Genomic DNA, 16,160 nt, shown 5'->3' with positions numbered 1-16,160 from the left:
GAGATAAATATGTGGGTATTTGGGGGATCCGGGAGGAGAAAGAGGACAGCTGGAAAGACCCACAGACGTTGTGCCTTGCTTAGAAATCCGGGACAAAGCTTCCAGAGGAGGGGCCAATCTGGCTGTGGGAGAGCTTTCCGAGGGCCATGTTGGGACCCCCAGTGCCTGGAGAATGTGCCCTGCTGGCCCCTCGTCCTCTCTCTCAACATCTGAGTTATGGGTGGTTGGGAGCTGTCCATGGGCAGGGAGTCTGGGCTGTGGTTCTTGCTGTTGGGTGCTGGGTTAATGGCTTGTCCGGGTGTGCAGAGGTCGTGTTTCCTGTCTATGGGGAGGCGCTGAGTGATTGTGAGAGTCCTGCATCCATTGTTCTGTTCCCTGCCCGTTTCTGGCATGTGGCCTGGGGTTGAGTTCTCAATTCACTGCGTGAACGGGGCCACAGCAGACTCTGCAGGGAGGAATCTGGCTTCGCACCGCGTGAGCCATGACCAGCCCTGCTTCTTGTCCCAGCTAGTGCCAAGCAAACGGACAGAGCACCAGGTCTCCTTCACGCCCAGCACTCCCATGGCCAGTAGAGGAGACCTGAAATCGGAGCAGGCTCTATCTAGCCACCGTGGGCACCGCTTCCAGAACTGGGGGTTCAGAGGTGCAGCCGGAGTTGGCCTCCACCTCAGCCCCAGGTGCAGCCACAGAGTTGGCTTTGATGGTTGGAGCACTGGTTGCTTGAGAAACTGCTCCCTCTCCTGGTTCTTCCTTGGCAGTTGAGTGTTGGGGCCATGGGCTCCCCGTCCCTGGTTACTGAGCCCAGGTGTGTTGCCCATCAGGTCGCACTGCAAGGCTCCTCTCTCCAGTGCTGGGAGGTTTGATTTGGTGGCGGGGTGGGTATCTTCGTGGGTTATTAACATGCCTAGAGCGGTGTGTTTCCATGGCTGGGACCCGTGTCGGAGGCCGGATCGACCTGGGGTTACTGGCAGGCTCACCGCTGCAGATCTGGCGGTGATTGGACATGGGCACGGTGGCTTTGGCTGCAGTTCTGGCCCTGTCCTGAGTGCACAGAGAATTGTGGTCCAGCCCAGGCGGCCTTCCTACACCAGCCCTGCATGGCCCCGGCCCCGCTCGGCGTTGGCTACGGCGGGGGAGCGTTAAAGGAGACGGGACGCCCGCCACTGCTGGCATTGCTACCACCCGGCTGTGAGCAGGGCTTGCTGCTAGCAGCTTTCCTCACCCTGACACTAGCCCAGCAGTGGCAGGTTCCCACCGAGCCATGGCAGGTGGGAGAGGGTGGTGGCTGCTGTTGCCCCTGGCGCTTCCCCCCTCATTGATTCCTGCAGAGTGTGGCCTTGGCTCCTGGCGCTCAGCTCCTGGCACGGGGCAGAAGGGAGCTTACCCAGCCTTCTTGTGCTTCCTCCCCTCAGGAACCTGCCTCCCTTCAGCACACCCACGGTGTCCAGGAAGACTGGCTCCCGGGTCAGGAGGATGTTCTCCATGTCCCACAAGTCCCCCCCTCCCAAGGTGCCGCAGCCCGACCGGCTGGACGAGGTGTACGAAGCGCTCAAGAAGGGCCTGACGTAAGTGACCTGCCACATGGTGCCCAGCCCGGCTGCACAGGAAGGGGAGCAGCCAGCCATGCAGCTGGATGGCCCCTAGCAGGGGGCGTGTGGGAACAGAGCAAGGGGTGCCCAGCTCTGCACAGAGACACGGGGATCCCTGGGAGGGCCCGGACAAGCCAGTTCCCCTGCCCGGGGACAGGACGGCTGTGCCATAGGGCTGCGGATGAGATTGATTCTTCGTGGCTAGGCATTACCTGCCCCACGCCAGGCGGTGGCCACGGGAGAGCCTAGGGCGGGCAGCTGTGCCCAAGTGTCTGCTCCAGAGAAGCTGTGCTCCAGGGCAGTCTGAGCCCCAGTGGGAAGGGAGGGCACCAGCCCAGCCCTGTGTCAATCTCCCCCCCAGATGGCTGTGAGGAGCTTGGCGGGGTCTGCGGGCCAGGCGGGGCGCACACAGCTGGGGTTTGTGACCAGCCGTGTGATTCCTTTTACTGGCTCGCTCGGAGGCCTGTTTCCTCCCGGCTGAGTGACTGTGAGAGCCAGGTGTGGCCGATGGGGGAGAGTGAGTTGGGGGGGTGCTGGGCATGGCTGGTGGGGGCAGGGGCTGGGTGTGGTGAAGGCTGGGGGAGCGGGGGCTGGGCATAGCCAGTAGTTGGATGTGAGTTGGGGGCAGGTAATCTGGTGCCCTGGGTAAACTTGTATTTTGGCACCCCTGGCCCCTGCAGACGCCCCCCGATCACCTCCCTACCCCCATCCCATCACCTCTGGGCCTCACTGCCTCCCCACAGTGCTGGGGGAAGGGGAGCCAAGTGTGGCCTGTGGGTGGGGGCAAGCTGGGGGGGGCGGGTGCCAGGCATGGCCAGTGCGAGGGAGGGAGTGCTGGGCACGGCTGGTGGGTAGGGCAAGTTGGGGAGGTGGATGCTAGGCATGGCCAGGTGTCGGGTTGAGCTAGGAGGGTAGGGGGGTGGGTGCTGGGCGTGGGGTTGAGCTGGGGAGGTAGGTGCCAGGTGTGGCTGGGGTTAGGTGCCAGGCATGGCTGGTGGATGGGGCAGAGCTGGAGGGGGTGGGTGTCAGGTGTGGGGTTGAGCTGGGCGGGTGCCAGGCGTGGAAGTGCATGGGATTGAGCTAGGGGGACGGGTGCTGGGTGTGGGGTTGAGCTGGGGGAGCAGGGGGTGGGTGCCGGGTGTGGGAGAGCTGGGCGGGTGCCAGGCATGGCCGGGAGTGGGTTGCGGGTGTGGGGGAGAGCTGGGGGGGGTGGCACAGCCAGGAGGTGTCTGTGCACCAATTGGAGCTGGGCTCTGCTGGCTGTCTCTACGCCCAGCCTGGGGGCCAATGCGGGGGGTGCTCTTGCCCGCAGAGCCTACCTGGAGGTGCACCAGCTGGAACTGGAGAAGCTCAGCACCCAGATCCGTGAGTCCAAGAGGAATTCCCGCCTGGTGAGTGTGGGTCGTGCTCGGCTCTGTGGCACCGCTCTCCCCCGGTGCTACTCCGGCTCCTCCCCCTGCGCTGCCCGCCAGCCCTGCCAAAGAGCCCTTCCTGGGTCCCTGGGCAGGGTTTCCCCATCAGGTCCTGCTCCCACAAGGGAGCTGGAGAGGGGATTGTACCAGGACCAGCTCCCCCAGGAGAGGTAGGAGCAGCGAGTCTGTGTGGGATTACAGTGCTGGCTGGCTGGCACCCTGGTACCTCCCCTGCAGTCCAGCGTGGGTGTGCATGGGTGTGAGCTGCAGAGCCCTGTGGCAGCCCAGCATGTCCTCCCGTGACAGTCCCTCCGTGTGATCTGCGCGCTGCGGTGCCTCTCCCGCTGAGCTTCTGGCACACAGGCAGTGAGCTGCTTAGCATGGAGCTCCCCGCCCTGGGGCCTCCCCTGCTGCATGTTACATGTGTGCTGTTTGCACTGACATGCTACCAGGTGCTAGCATGTCCTATGGCAGCGCCATGCATGATCCTAGTGCTCTCACCCCTCTCCTTTCCTCTTTCTCTAGGGCTTTCTCTACGATCTCGACAAGGTAAGGGGCTGGTGCTGACCAGAGCCAACGGGGGAATAGTGGGGTAGTCCCCTTGCTGAGCTCCTGACGCTGCTCTTTGGGCCCCCTCCCTCCCCTCCAAACTGGGCACTCCCAGAGCCCCAGGCCTCATCACCCATTCACCCTCCTCACTGGCCTCGTCAGCTCCCCTCCCCACCCAGGTCCTCCCAGCTGCAGCTGGGATTAGCCAGAGGCGATCAGCAGCAGGACGGTGCCTGAGGTGCAGGGGAACACAGGGCAGGCTCTGCTAATGGGGCGCCTCCCCCCTTGTGTCCTGCTCCGTTGCACAGCGTCCTTGTTGCAGTCGGTGCCTCTCCTGTATGGAGCCCTCAGGGAAATCCAGACACCAGCATCCAAGGGTTAACGTGCGACTCGCTGTGCTCTGCCCTGCGGGGAGCACATGGGCAGAATCTCAGGGCTAAAGGGCCTTGGACAGGCGAGTGCAACGGCCGCTCTTCTGCGCTGGTGTGGTGGCCAATGGGGGCCGGCACGGGTGTGGTTCTGCTTGGGTTTGTGCCCTGGTCATTCAGGGCCTGTCGGGCCCACATGTCCCAGAAGCCTCCCTGGGTGGCTGGAGAGCTAGCCGGGTCATGGCCCCTCCAGCGCCCCTCGTCGCTGGGAAGGCCAGATGGTTTTATAGGGAGCTAGTGGCTGGCTTGCGGCCAAGGCCTGACGCACGTGGGAGAAAGGTGCTCTCGGTTACAGACTGGGCATCCTCGGGCTAAGTGCTGGGCCTCCATGGGGACCCCAGCCCCAGCGGGAGGCAGCTCAGCTTCCCCATCCTGCCTTACCCCGGGCCCCTGGACGCAGCAGCGGGGAAGCCTGTGCTGTGTGTTCCTGGGGCCGCCCCTTGCTGACTGCCTCTGACCTGCTCTCCTCCTGCTCGGTTCCAGCAAGTCAAGTCGATCGAGCGGTTCCTGCGCCGGCTGGAGTTCCATGCCAGCAAGGTAAGGGTGACCTGCCTGCGGGGCGGGGGGCGCCCCTCACCTCATGTGGCTCTTATAGGCATGTGGGGGGCGACATACTTCAGTGCTTATCAAAACTGGGATTACCCTGAGTGAGGCACAGCCCCTCCCTCCCCCCCCAGTGCTGCCCTGGGCTCCTACGCCCCCCCCAGTGCTGTTCTGGGCTCCCCTTGGCCCCCCCACTGCTGTCCTGGGCTTCCCCTCCAGGGCTGCCCTGGCACCTGGAGGCGTTGAGGTGGAAACGAGGGGAGTACGGAAGGCCCCCAAGCGCTGCGCCCAGCTCCTCACCGTGGCGCTGCGGCTCTCGTTGCAGATTGACGAGCTCTACGAGTCGTACTGCATCCAGCGGCGGCTCCGCGATGGGGCCCACAACATGGTCAAGGCCTACACCGCCGCCTCCCCGGGCAGCCGCGAGGCACGCGACAGCTTGGCCGAGGCCAGCAAGGGCTACAAAGAGTACACCGAGGTGAGCGGGGGCCGGGCGGGGTATGGGGGGGCCGGGCAGGGAGGGGGCTGGAGCCTTTGGCTAATGGGTGCTCTCGTCCCTCCTGTCCCCAGAACATGTGTCTGCTGGAGAGCGAGCTGGAGAGCCAGCTGGGGGAGTTCCACATCAAGATGAAAGGTAACTGCCCCCCCGGTCCTCCCCACACCCTGCTCCCCATGGGCGGTGAGTAAACCACCAGCTTGGGGAGGCTAGTCCCCAGCCAACCCCTTCAGCCTGAGGCTCTGCCCCTCCCCCTTCCCCCCCAGAGTGCTGGATGCCCCCCCACCTCCCAGAGCACAGGGTGGGCATGCCCCCCCCAGCTTTGGAGCACCAGACAGCACACGGCCTCCCTCCCCGCCAGCCCTGGAGCCTTCCCCTGCCTGTTAGACCACTGTCCATGCCGCTCCCCCTCCCACACCCTGCTCCCCTTCCCACTCCCCCCATCCTGCTCCCCCTCCCACACCCTGCCTCCCCCTTCCTGCTCCCCCAAACCCCGCTTTCCCTCCCACACCCTGCTCCCCCTTCCCCACCCTGCTCCCCCTCCCACACTCTGCTCCCCTTTCCCACTTCCCCACCCTGCTCCCCTCAACCCTGCTCCCCCTCCCAAACCCTGCTCCCCTTTCCCACTTCCCCACCCCGCTCCCCTCAACCCTGCTCCCCCTCCCAAACCCTGCTCCCCCCACCCTGTTCCCCCTTCCTGCTCCCCCCACCCTGCTCCCCCTCCCACACCCTTCCTGCTCCCCCCAACCCCACTCTCCCTCTCCCACCCCACTCCCCTTTTCCCACTCCCCCTACCTGCTCCCCCCCCACACCCTGCTCCCCCCCGCATCCTGCCTCCCCCTTCCTGCTCCCCCAAACCCCACTCCCCTGACCCTACTCCCCCCAACCCTGCTCCCCCTCCCACACCCTGCTCCCCCCACCCTGTTCCCCCTTCCTGCTCCCCCACCCTGCTCCCCCTCCTACACCCTTCCTGCTCCCCCCAACCCCACTCTCCCTCTCCCACCCCACTCCCCCTACCTGCTCCCCCCCCACACCCTGCTGCTCCCCCCACCCTGCTCCCCCCCGCATCCTGCCTCCCCCTTCCTGCTCCCCCAAACCCCACTCCCCTGACCCTACTCCCCCCAACCCTGCTCCCCCTCCCACACCCTGCTCCCCCTAACCCTGCTCCCCCTCCCACACCCTGCTCCCCCTTCCCACTCCCCCTTCCTGCTCCCCCAACCATGCTCCCTCTCCCTCACCCTGCTGCTTCCCCCACCCTACTCCCTCTCCCACACCCTGCTCCCCCTTTCCCGCTCCCCCCAACGTTGTTCCCGCCCAGAGCCTGCTCCCCCCTTCTTGCTCCCCCTCCCACACCTGCTTTCCCTTCCTGCTCCCCCACCCTGCTCCCCTCAACCCTGCTCCCGCCACACACCCCTCCGCCACCCTGCACCACTCCCCCCTGCTCCCCCCCACACCCCGCCTCCCACACCCTGCTCCTCCTCCCACACCCTGCTTTCCCCTCACTCCATTCCGCCCCTGCTCCCATCCCCTGCTCCCCCAGGACTTCCTGCTCCCCCAGCCACCTCCCCAGGGCACGGTGTTGGTCCTGCACAGATGGCTGGCTGGCTACACCATGTGCCTCCTGCCCAGGCAGGCCCTGCACATGGGACTCAGCACTGAGCCCAGGGCAGGGGGTGAACCCCGGGCCCTTGATCCTCCTCTAGCCGCGCGGCTTAGGAGAGGGGCTTCTCTTCTGGGGCAGGGAGGGGCCTCACTACTGTGCCAGCCGCGGGGGCCGGGGCCAGGGGTGTCAGCTGGTTCTAAGCTTCCCTTCCCCGCTTCTCTTGCAGGACTGGCCGGGTTTGCCAGACTCTGTGCTGGGGACCAGTATGAGGTACGTGGGGAATGCAGCTGCAGCTGTCAGCGAGCAGGGGATGGGATGGGGTCGCTGGCAGAACCAGCCAGTGAAATTCTCCCGGGAGGCAGAGGGGAACCCTGGGCAGCTCCCCTCTCCTTAGGGGACAGAGTGAACACGCCGCTGAGCCCCATCCTGGGGACCTGCCGCTCCAAGCCCTGCTGCAGGGAGACATGTGGGTCGGACCCTGCCAGGGGATTGGCTTGGAGCAGCTGGCGTGGGCCGAGAGCCAGTTGAATCTCGGCTGAGCCCCACCTGGCACCCACTCCGTGCTCCTCTCGCCCTCAGATCTTCATGAAGTACGGGCGCCAGCGCTGGAAGCTGAAGGGGCGCATCGAGGGGAACGGGAAGCAGGTGTGGGACAGCGAGGAGATGGTCTTCCTGCCCCTCATCACAGAGTTCCTCTCCATCAAGGTACGGGGGATCCCGGCGCCTGAGCACAGCAGAGCCAGGAGCTGGGTGGGAAGCAGCCCCATCCTGATCTGCTTCACGGGCAGGAAGCACTCGAGTACCTGACCCCACGCCCAGGCACATGCTGCTGCCGCAGGGTTCAGCTGCCACCGCGGCCCCAGCTCTGCCCATCCCGGCGCCGGAGGGACCAGCCCTCGCTGGGCTCCGAGCCAGCTGCTGTGCTGTTGGCTTTGGCTGGCGCGGCCTGTGGGGGCAGGTAGCTACCGCTCACTCCCTCGCTGGCTTTCTCCAGCCACAGCCACCTTGGCATCTCCCTTTCCCAGGGTTACACCCGCATCGGGCAGCAAGGGGTAACCTCGGGAGATGCCTGAGCAGCCGAGCGCTAGGAGAGCCAGCCGTGGGTACCATCCCCCAAAACAAGCAACCCCGCCCTGTGATCGCGGGGCCAGGGCCCGGGCTCTGCAGCCTGCTCGGGGGCCTCGGGCCATGCTGTGGGCATGGGCAGAACAGCTGCTAGTGGCATCCAGTGCTCCCGGTACCTGCTGACTCCTGGCCTGGGATCCTGCTGTGCAGCGCCCGGCCTTTGCAGAGCTGGCGGCTGCTGGCTCATGACACTGGCCCCGTGGCAGGCAGCGAACGGGGCTCTGCCGGAGGTGGCAGGTTCGAGTCCCCCGACACGCTCTGCTGTGTGGAGGGATGCAGCCGCTCATGCCGAGACCCAGCCCTTGGGAGCTGCAGCTGCTATGCTGCCCCTGGGCACCAGTGTGGGTGTGGCCTCTCCCCAGGCCAGCATGGGCGGCCTAGATCCCGGGGATCAGGGATGGGGCAAAGGGCAGAGTCTGGAGCTTCCAGTGTCCTGACCGTAAACGTCGGGTAAAACCCTCCAGCCCCAGCTCACAGGCGGCTGCCCGACACGCCCCCTCTCCCGGGCACCGGCCTTAGCCCCTCCTTCTCCCCTGCCAGGTGACAGAGCTCAAGAGCCTGGCCAACCACGTGGTGGTGGGCAACGTCTCGTGTGAAACCAAGGACCTGTTTGCGGCGCTGCCGCAAGTGGTGGCCGTCGACATCAATGACCTGGGCACCATCAAGCTCAGCCTGGAGGTGAACTGGAAGTGAGTGGCCTAGGGGAGTGTGGCCGGGGGGGCTAGCTGGGCTAGTGTGGCCCTGTCTGCCCTGGGGCTCATCGGCCCTGCTGGGTGCTCGCTGTCCCGATGGCACTGCCCAGGGGATCCAGATTGGGCAGGCAGGCCCCTACCTGGGCAGTTGGCCCACGGCCCCTCCGGCAGGGCACGGTTCCCATCGGCAGCCCCGGGGACTCATAGCGGCTGCACACCTCCTTTGCTCTCCAGCATTTGTGGCTAACCCCGCGCGTTCGGGCAGCCTGCCCGGCTTCCCTCCCTTCTCCTGGGCTTCCTGCCTGGCCCTCCCCCTTCCCCGCTTGCTGTCGCTTTCTGCAGCTCGGTGCCCGTGCCAGGGTCAGAGCTCAGCGCTGCTACCAGCCCCTGCCTCTCCCTCGTGCTGCCCATGGCACAGGGCACCAGCGCTGCGCGTGGCAGGAGGATTGGGAGCCCAGCTCCAGTCCTGAGCCCAGTGGCCTCCTGCCTGCAGTGCAGAGCTCCCCGCTCCTCTCACGTCTGTGCTCTCACCCCCAGCCCCTTCGACAAGGATGATCAGCCCTCAGCTGCCAGCACGGTCAACAAAGCATCCACTGTCAACAAGCGATTCTCCACCTACAACCAGAGCCCGCCTGACACGCCCTCCCTCCGGGAGCAGGCCTTCTATGTGAGTGTGCCTGGCCCGGGATGGGGTGTGCCCTGCTCAGGAGCTGGGGGCCGGAGAGCGCTCCAGGAGGGGCCCCTGCGTTCTCTGAGCCGCCAGCAGGGTCCCGCTCGGCCTGTGTGCGCCCAGCGCCGTGGTGTGTCCATGTGGGAGCGCAGGGCCCCCCTGTGCTCTGTGTGCGTTGCCTGTGGCCCATGCCCAGGGCAGCTCCAAGGGGATGTGGCCCTCTGGGCTGCTGCGTCACTGATTTGCAGACATCCTGTTAGGGCCCCCTCTCCCCCGTGCCAAAGCTGCTGCGCCCTGAGGATGGCAGATGGAGTAGACAGGCAGCCCCAGCAGCCGGCTGAATGGCCCCCCGAGATCCCCTCCCCCCACTGACGGCTCCCTCTTCTCTCTGGCCAAGAGTCCGGCGCAGGCGGCCTCCGACAAACCCATGGGGGCCTTGCTGGACATCATCCATGAGACGCTGCTTGAGAAGCTGTCTCGGAGCTGCTCCTGCAGCGAGGGCTCCTCGGTCCAGCTCGGGAGATGCCCGCAGCGGGGCCGTGTAAGTTCGCTGGCTGGGGCCAGCCCGTAGCTTAGCCTGGGTGATCTAGTCACCTCAGATAGCACTAGCCCTGGCTGCCTCCTGCTCACTAGCCCATCCGTAGGTCCTGGCTTTGGGAACCTGTCGGACAGGGATTCCCAGCCCCCAGACTGCTCCCTGGCCGGAGCAGCTGGGGTGTGTGCTGTCTCTGAGCCGGAGGGCTGGTACGGGGGCTGGCAGTGGCCTGTAGGCTCCAGGCTGAGCAGGGATCCGAGTGTCAGGGAAGCCCCATCCCCCAGAGGCTCGTTCAGGTCCATGCCAGCCTCTCCCTGCATGGACAAGCCTTCGCTCTGAGGCTGCCCTGGGATGCCCCAGGCCAGAGATGGTGCAGTAGCTGCTTGTCATAGTTATAGACCCTGCCCCCTTGTCCTTTCCAGCCCAGTCTGCACCCAGAGTGAGACACGCCTCCGGCCCCACTGTTCCTTGCCCCATCTCCTACTTCATGCCAGTCCTGCCAATGGGACCCGTTGCTCACACCTGGGGTGGCTCTGGGGCTGCCCGCTGAGGGGGTTAGGGGCTGGAGAAAGGGCACAGAGCAGGAGCTGGCAGCCAGGACTCTGAGTGGGGTGGAGCAGTTACAGCAGGGTTTGGACTCCTGGGCCCTTGCCCTCTCTGTGCTCACTTACCCCCTTAACACTCCCCACGCCCTTGGACTGGTTCGCTCCGGTCCATAAGGCGTGTGGAGAGCCTGGCAGAGCAGGGCTGAGGGAGGCCAAGGGCAGGGGATGGTGCAGGGAATACCCTGGAGGGGGACCTAGCCCTGCGCTGATGGGACATCCCCTCACCCTCCGTGGGGGCTGAAGCTGGGCCCTGTGCTGGGGGAACGTGGGCACTTTCACGGCATGGGGAAGTTCCCCGGGGTGGGAGGTGTCTGCACAAGGCTGCCGTGTCCCATCGTGGCTGTGGGGCAGCTCCGGGGGGTGGGGGTCTGGTGCAGGCTGGGCACCAGAGTACACACTGCGTTGACCAGCCCGGCTCGCAGCGTGGTGCTGAAATGCCCGGAGCTGTGCTGGTCAGTGCCGGGCGGAAGCTACGCCCCGGCCAGCCTGTCGGGGCCCAGGTGACGTGACAAGGACCCTGGCCCGGAGGCTGTAGCAATGACCTGCGGACGGGACCCTGCCAGTGGGATGCTCCCCTCACCACCAGGGGGGTTTGGTTTGGTCCCAAGCCTGAAGGAGGCTGAGCCCTTGGCTCCCACAGCCCTGCCCAGGGGGGAGCTGGCTGGGACGCTGGGGGTGACATGGAGTTGGGCTGGGCTGGTGTCCTCACAGCGAGTCTGCCCTGCCCCCAGGCAGCTGGCAGACCCTGAGACTCAGCAGGCTGGGGGCAGACGGGGTCTGGGGCACCAGTGGCATAGGGGAGCTGCTGAGGGGGAAGTGGGAGGTGGCTGGGACCCCAGTGAGCCAGTGTGAGACCCTGGCAGCGATGGGGGCGGGAGGCTGGAGAAAGCTCCATGCGGGCTGTTGGTTGCCAGTGGCTGTGGGGCTGACGTGAACCCCTGGTGAGGGAATGTTGGTGGCTGTGAAGGTGATTGGTGGTGGTGGGGAGTGGCTGTGGCAGGTGGTAGTGTGTGTGGGGGGGTCAGAGGCTGGGCTGGGTGGGGAGTTGGCATGGCCGGGGTGGGTGGGTGTGGTTGTGGTCAGGGCTGGATGGCGAGTTGGCATGGTGGATGGGTGTGGCTGGTGGCTGCGTGGTGGGCCTGGTCAGGGGCTGGGTGGGGAGTTGACATGGCCGTGTGTGCGGATGGGCATGGCAGGTGGGCATGGAGGTGATTGTGGTCAGGAGCTGGGTGGGGAGTTGGGTTGGTGGGTAGGTGTGGCTGGCGGCTGCGTGGGGAGGGCGTGGCCAGGGGCTGGGTGGGTGTGGCTGGCGGCTGCGTGGGGAGGGCGTGGCCAGGGGCTGGGTGGGTGTGGCTGGCGGCTGCTTGGGGAGGGCTTGGCCAGGGGCTGGGTGGGTGTGGCTGGCGGCTGCGTGGGGAGGGCGTGGCCAGGGGCTGGGTGGGTGTGGCTGGCGGCTGCGTGGGGAGGGCGTGGCCAGGGGCTGGGTGGGTGTGGCTGGAGGCTGAGTGGGGAGAGCGTGGCCAGGGGCTGGGTGGGTGTGGCTGGCGGCTGCGTGGGGAGGGCGTGGCCAGGGGCTGGGTGGGTGTGGCTGGCGGCTGCTTGGGGAGTGCTTGGCCAGGGGCTGGGTGGGTGTGGCTGGCGGCTGCGTGGGGAGGGCGTGGCCAGGGGCTGGGTGGGTGTGGCTGGCGGCTGCGTGGGGAGGGCGTGGCCAGGGGCTGGGTGGGTGTGGCTGGCGGCTGCGTGGGGAGGGCGTGGCCAGGGGCTGGGTGGGTGTGGCTGGCGGCTGCGTGGGGAGGGCGTGGCCAGGGGCTGGGTGGGTGTGGCTGGCGGCTGCGTGGGGAGGGCGTGGCCAGGGGCTGGGTGGCTGTGGCTGGCGGCTGCGGGGGCGGTCTCTGGCAGCGGGGCCGGTGGCGAGGGGCCGTGCTGATGTGCCGTGTCTCTCCAGAACATGCTGCGGCGGCAGGAGGAGCTGGAGAACGGCACGGCCTGGTCTATCTCCTCGGAGTCGTCGGACGATTCCTCCAGCCCCCAGCTGTCAGGCAGCGCCCGCCACGCCTCCCACAAGCCCATTGTACAGCCTGAGGTGCAGGCCTCCGCCCCCGCCATCGAGATCGCTTTCTCCCAGCAAGAGGAGGCGGGCGCCGCAGCCGAGCCGCCCGGCCGGCAGGAGGAGCCAGGGGGTGCGAGGAAGGAGATGGTGGCCAATGGGCACGTGCCCTACTCCCGGACTCTGAGCCACATCAGCGAGAGCAGCCTGGACGTGGCAGTGGATTGCAGGGAGGGCCCCAGCGCCCACAGCAGGGAGCCTTCGCCAGTCCCCCAGGACCCCAGCATCGGGGAGCTGTCTCCCCTGGAAACGGACGCCCTCCCCGAGGTGTCAAACCCGCCAGCGCCCTGGGCAGGGCTGGACATGGGCCCGGAGGCTGAGTCCTGTGGGGCCGTGTCTCAGGCCAAGGCCTGTGAGCCTGTGGTGGGGCGGGCCGAGGCTGCTGTGTGCCAAGCTCTGGGGCCGCAGGGACGTGAGGTCTCCCCGGGCCAGCCGGTGGTGCTGCAGCCGGTCTCAGAGGAGAGGAGGAGGCTGGCCCCTGCCTGGCTCCCGCCCCCCAGCCCAGCAGAGGTGCCAAGGCCCAAGCCTGTGGACTGTGGCCTGGAGGAGGCCATCGGCTCGCTGGGCTCGGCCCTGGACGACTATCGGGGGCAGTTCCCCGAGCTACAGCTGCTGGAGAGGGAGCTGAAACGCCTGGAGGAGATCCTCATGGTAAGGGGGCAGCGGCAGGATCTCAAGGATGGTGCCAGCCCCACAGCAACCATGCAGGTCGGTGCCCAGCTCCTCCCCTTCCCACATGGGGCAGTGAATGTCCGTGGGATGGGGACACTGGTTCATGGGCTCTGTTGTCACGGTTCCCCTGCCCTGTGCCCCTTGTGTGCCAGTCAGATGGGGAGCAGAAGGGGTTACATCATGGAGAGCGGGGTTGGGGGAGCGTGGCCAGGTCCCAGGGATGACAGGCAGGAGATGCGGTGGGGCAGGGAGTGTGGCATTTAGAACCAGCTGCACCTGCCACAGCGTGCCCACAGGCCATCATCCCGCCGTGCCCCGGGCCCCTGGTGGAGCAGCCCAGGCCCAGGGGCCATGGCACGGGTCCTAGCTGGCACAAGTGCCAGGCAGCAGCAGCTGGCCAGTGGCCTGGGGACAAAGCCTGCCCAGCCCCCACACCTTACTGTGCCTTCCCCACAGCACAAGCAGGGCGTCTTCCTGAGCCGTGCCTCCAGCATCAGCCTGACGGTGGAGCACGCCCTGGAGAGCTTCAGCTTCCTCAACACCTCGGACATGGACGACTCGGAGGGTTCGGAGGAGGAGGGCAGCCGGAGTGAGCGGTGAGCCGGGCGGGGTCTCTCCCTGGGCACTGGCACTCGCCGCCTCCACTCGAGGAGGCGTGGGGCGGGGCAGCAGAATGTCGCTCTGTGTGGGGTCTGGTCCCCGGCACTGACCCAGGCTCCTGGCCTGGCCAGTTCCCTGCATGGGGGTGAGCCAGGCGCCCCAGGAGGGGCTGGGCCATGTGCAGAGATGATCGTTGAGCTCAGGGAGTCAGACCGAGCGGCGCCTGGTTTGATCCCCGTCGCCCCCGCCCCACCCCGGTACCTAGAGTTTTGCTGTGGCTCCCATCCCCTTCGATGTGCCCAGGAAGCCCAGAGCCTGCTGGCTATCGCCCCCTGGTGGCCAGGCCTGGCTCTCAGCAGCAGCGCCCGGGGCGTGTGGAGCATGTCGTGCCCTGGGAAGGCCCTTGCCTCCTCCGGCCAGTGGGGTACTGCAGGGGGTGCTGGGAGTGGAGGTGGTGCACGCAGCCTCGGCTTTGCCACCAGGGGCGCTGCAGAGCCAGCGCGGGCCGAGTCCTCAGCTAGCCGCACTTTGGCAGGTTATGCTGCAGCAGCGCCACCTAGTGGTCAGGGACCTGGAGTGCTGTCCGTATTCACTCCTTCCCTCCCCCACCCCGGCTTTCCAGAGCTGGGGTGAAGAGGGGAGCCTATGGCCCAGCTGCTGTCCCCTGCTCCCCCACACTCCAAGATGTGGGGGGCTGACTCCTTGAGGGAAGGAGAAATGGGTCCCAAACGCATCCAGCTCCTTGTCCACTCTAAACCACAGGGATCTACAGGTCAGACTTGCAATGGCCCCTGAACCCAGGCTTTCTCCCACTCTGGGTGCTGCTGCGTAACTCGCTCCTCGGAGGCCTGGGGGACTGTTAGAAGAGAGGTTTCAGAGTAACAGCCGTGTTAGTCTGTATTCGCAAAAAGAAAAGGAGGACTTGTGGCACCTTAGAGACTAACCAATTTATTTGAGCATAAGCTTTCGTGAGCTACAGCTCACTTCATCGGATGCATACTGTGCACAGTGTGCATCCGATGAAGTGAGCTGTAGCTCACGAAAGCTTATGCTCAAATAAATTGGTTAGTCTCTAAGGTGCCACAAGTCCTCCTTTTCTTTTTGTTAGAAGAGAGTGTGAAGCCCAGGACTCCTGGGTTCTGTGCTCGCAGGGCGGCAGCTGGTACTGGAGGTGAGAGCAGAGGCCCCGGACTCCTGGGTTCTGTGCTCGCAGGGCAGCAGCTGGTACTGGAGGTGAGAGCAGAGGCCCCGGACTCCTGGGTTCTGTGCTCGCAGGGCAGCAGCTGGTACCGGAGGTGAGAGCAGAGGCCCTGGATCCTGGGTTCTGTGCTCACAGGGCGGCAGCTGGTACCGGTGAGAGCAGAGGCCCCGGACTCCTGGGTTCTGTGCTCGCAGGGCGGCAGCTGGTACCGGAGGTGAGAGCAGAGGCCCCGGACTCCTGGGTTCTGTGCTCACAGGGTGGCAGCTGGTACCAGAGATGAGAGCAGAGGCCCAGGACTCCTTGGTTCTGTGCTTGCAGGGCGGCAGCTGGTTCCGGAGGTGAGAACAGAGGCCCTGGACTCCTGGGGTCTGTTCCTGGCTGTGCTGTGGACTTGCTGTGTGGCCTCTCTGTAATGGGGCTGGCGTTGCCCGCCCAAGGGGCCTGAAGGGCTCAGTCACTAGGGGATGGGTGCACTGGGGGGCGTCAGCTGCCCCCATGGGAGCTGCTCTGGGAGCCTAGGGGCAGAACCCACTCTAGCAGGGTGAGAGCTCCCCAGGGCGCTTTCCACCCACATGGCCGGGGCCATCTCCAGGGGCTCGCATGATCACTTCCTAGGTGTGACCCCAAGCGGCCAGCCCCTTGAGTGCCCCACCTGCCACCAGGCTCTCCGTGCACAGAGGGACCTGCTGCCCCATGGCTGGGCCTGTGCGTCAGGGTTTGCACAGCACCCGTTGTCCCATCCCCAGTGCAGTTGGGGGTGGGGATGAGCTTGCGTATCGCCTGCGGGTTCAGCAGCAGCGGGGTGCTCAATAGGGTAGGTCCTATGTAAACCATGGCTCTTTTTTCCCTTCCTTTGTTGCAAGTTCACCTGCAGCAGAACTGGAAGGATTTAACCCCCAGCCCTGGGAGCTGGAGGCTCTTCCTCGGGGCAGGGCAGTTGGCGCCTGTGGCTGAGGTGAGGGGGTCCCCTTGCTTTGAGGGCATGTGTTTACTTGTCCCCCATTCCTGCAGGAGGGCCGGTGGGGCCCGTGCTGTGGTCGGGGCTTTGGGAGGCTGTGAGGCCACGGCCGAGGACATCGGCACGTGCAGCGGCTCTGAGGGCAGCTCTGACCCCATGAGCACTGGCAATATGTTCCTGGACAGGGCCGTGGTCCTGCACCTCAGTAACTGCAACCACCTGCTGCTGGTGAGTGTGTGGAATGGGAAGCGGTGTGGCGGGGGGCATTTGCTGGCACGCGGGGCTGCAGCCTCGCTGAGGGCTCCTGCAGAGTGGGGGGGTGCCGGGGCGCCAGGCTGGCAACCTCTGACGTGCCTGGGTGGGGTGGCACTGGCG

At 66.1% G+C, this 16,160-nt stretch overlaps 1 protein-coding gene across 6 annotated transcripts in view; it reads left to right on the top strand.

Annotated features, from left to right (window-relative positions):
* The window catches only part of RIPOR1 (RHO family interacting cell polarization regulator 1), a 115,394-nt gene that overhangs the window by 93,942 nt on the left and 5,292 nt on the right, over positions 1-16,160 (top strand). For 5 of the 6 annotated variants that reach the window (XM_074968333.1, XM_074968334.1, XM_074968331.1 and 2 more), the window contains exons 3-15: positions 1,413-1,565; positions 2,902-2,980; positions 3,527-3,550; positions 4,462-4,515; positions 4,847-4,999; positions 5,092-5,155; positions 6,847-6,890; positions 7,200-7,325; positions 8,286-8,434; positions 8,975-9,104; positions 12,193-13,062; positions 13,483-13,622; positions 15,839-16,013. In XM_074968333.1, the coding sequence (XP_074824434.1) occupies positions 1,413-1,565; positions 2,902-2,980; positions 3,527-3,550; positions 4,462-4,515; positions 4,847-4,999; positions 5,092-5,155; positions 6,847-6,890; positions 7,200-7,325; positions 8,286-8,434; positions 8,975-9,104; positions 12,193-13,062; positions 13,483-13,622; positions 15,839-16,013 (2,161 nt within the window). The remainder of the gene's footprint in view (positions 1-1,412; positions 1,566-2,901; positions 2,981-3,526; positions 3,551-4,461; positions 4,516-4,846; positions 5,000-5,091; positions 5,156-6,846; positions 6,891-7,199; positions 7,326-8,285; positions 8,435-8,974; positions 9,105-12,192; positions 13,063-13,482; positions 13,623-15,838; positions 16,014-16,160) is intronic. The other variant, XM_074968332.1, reaches the window with a different exon arrangement.

The sequence above is a fragment of the Natator depressus genome, chromosome 12 (assembly GCF_965152275.1).
Source record: "Natator depressus isolate rNatDep1 chromosome 12, rNatDep2.hap1, whole genome shotgun sequence".
NCBI lineage: Eukaryota > Metazoa > Chordata > Testudines > Cheloniidae > Natator > Natator depressus.
Note: the sequence above shows the minus strand (reverse complement) of the source record. Positions and strands in the feature narration are given on the sequence as shown.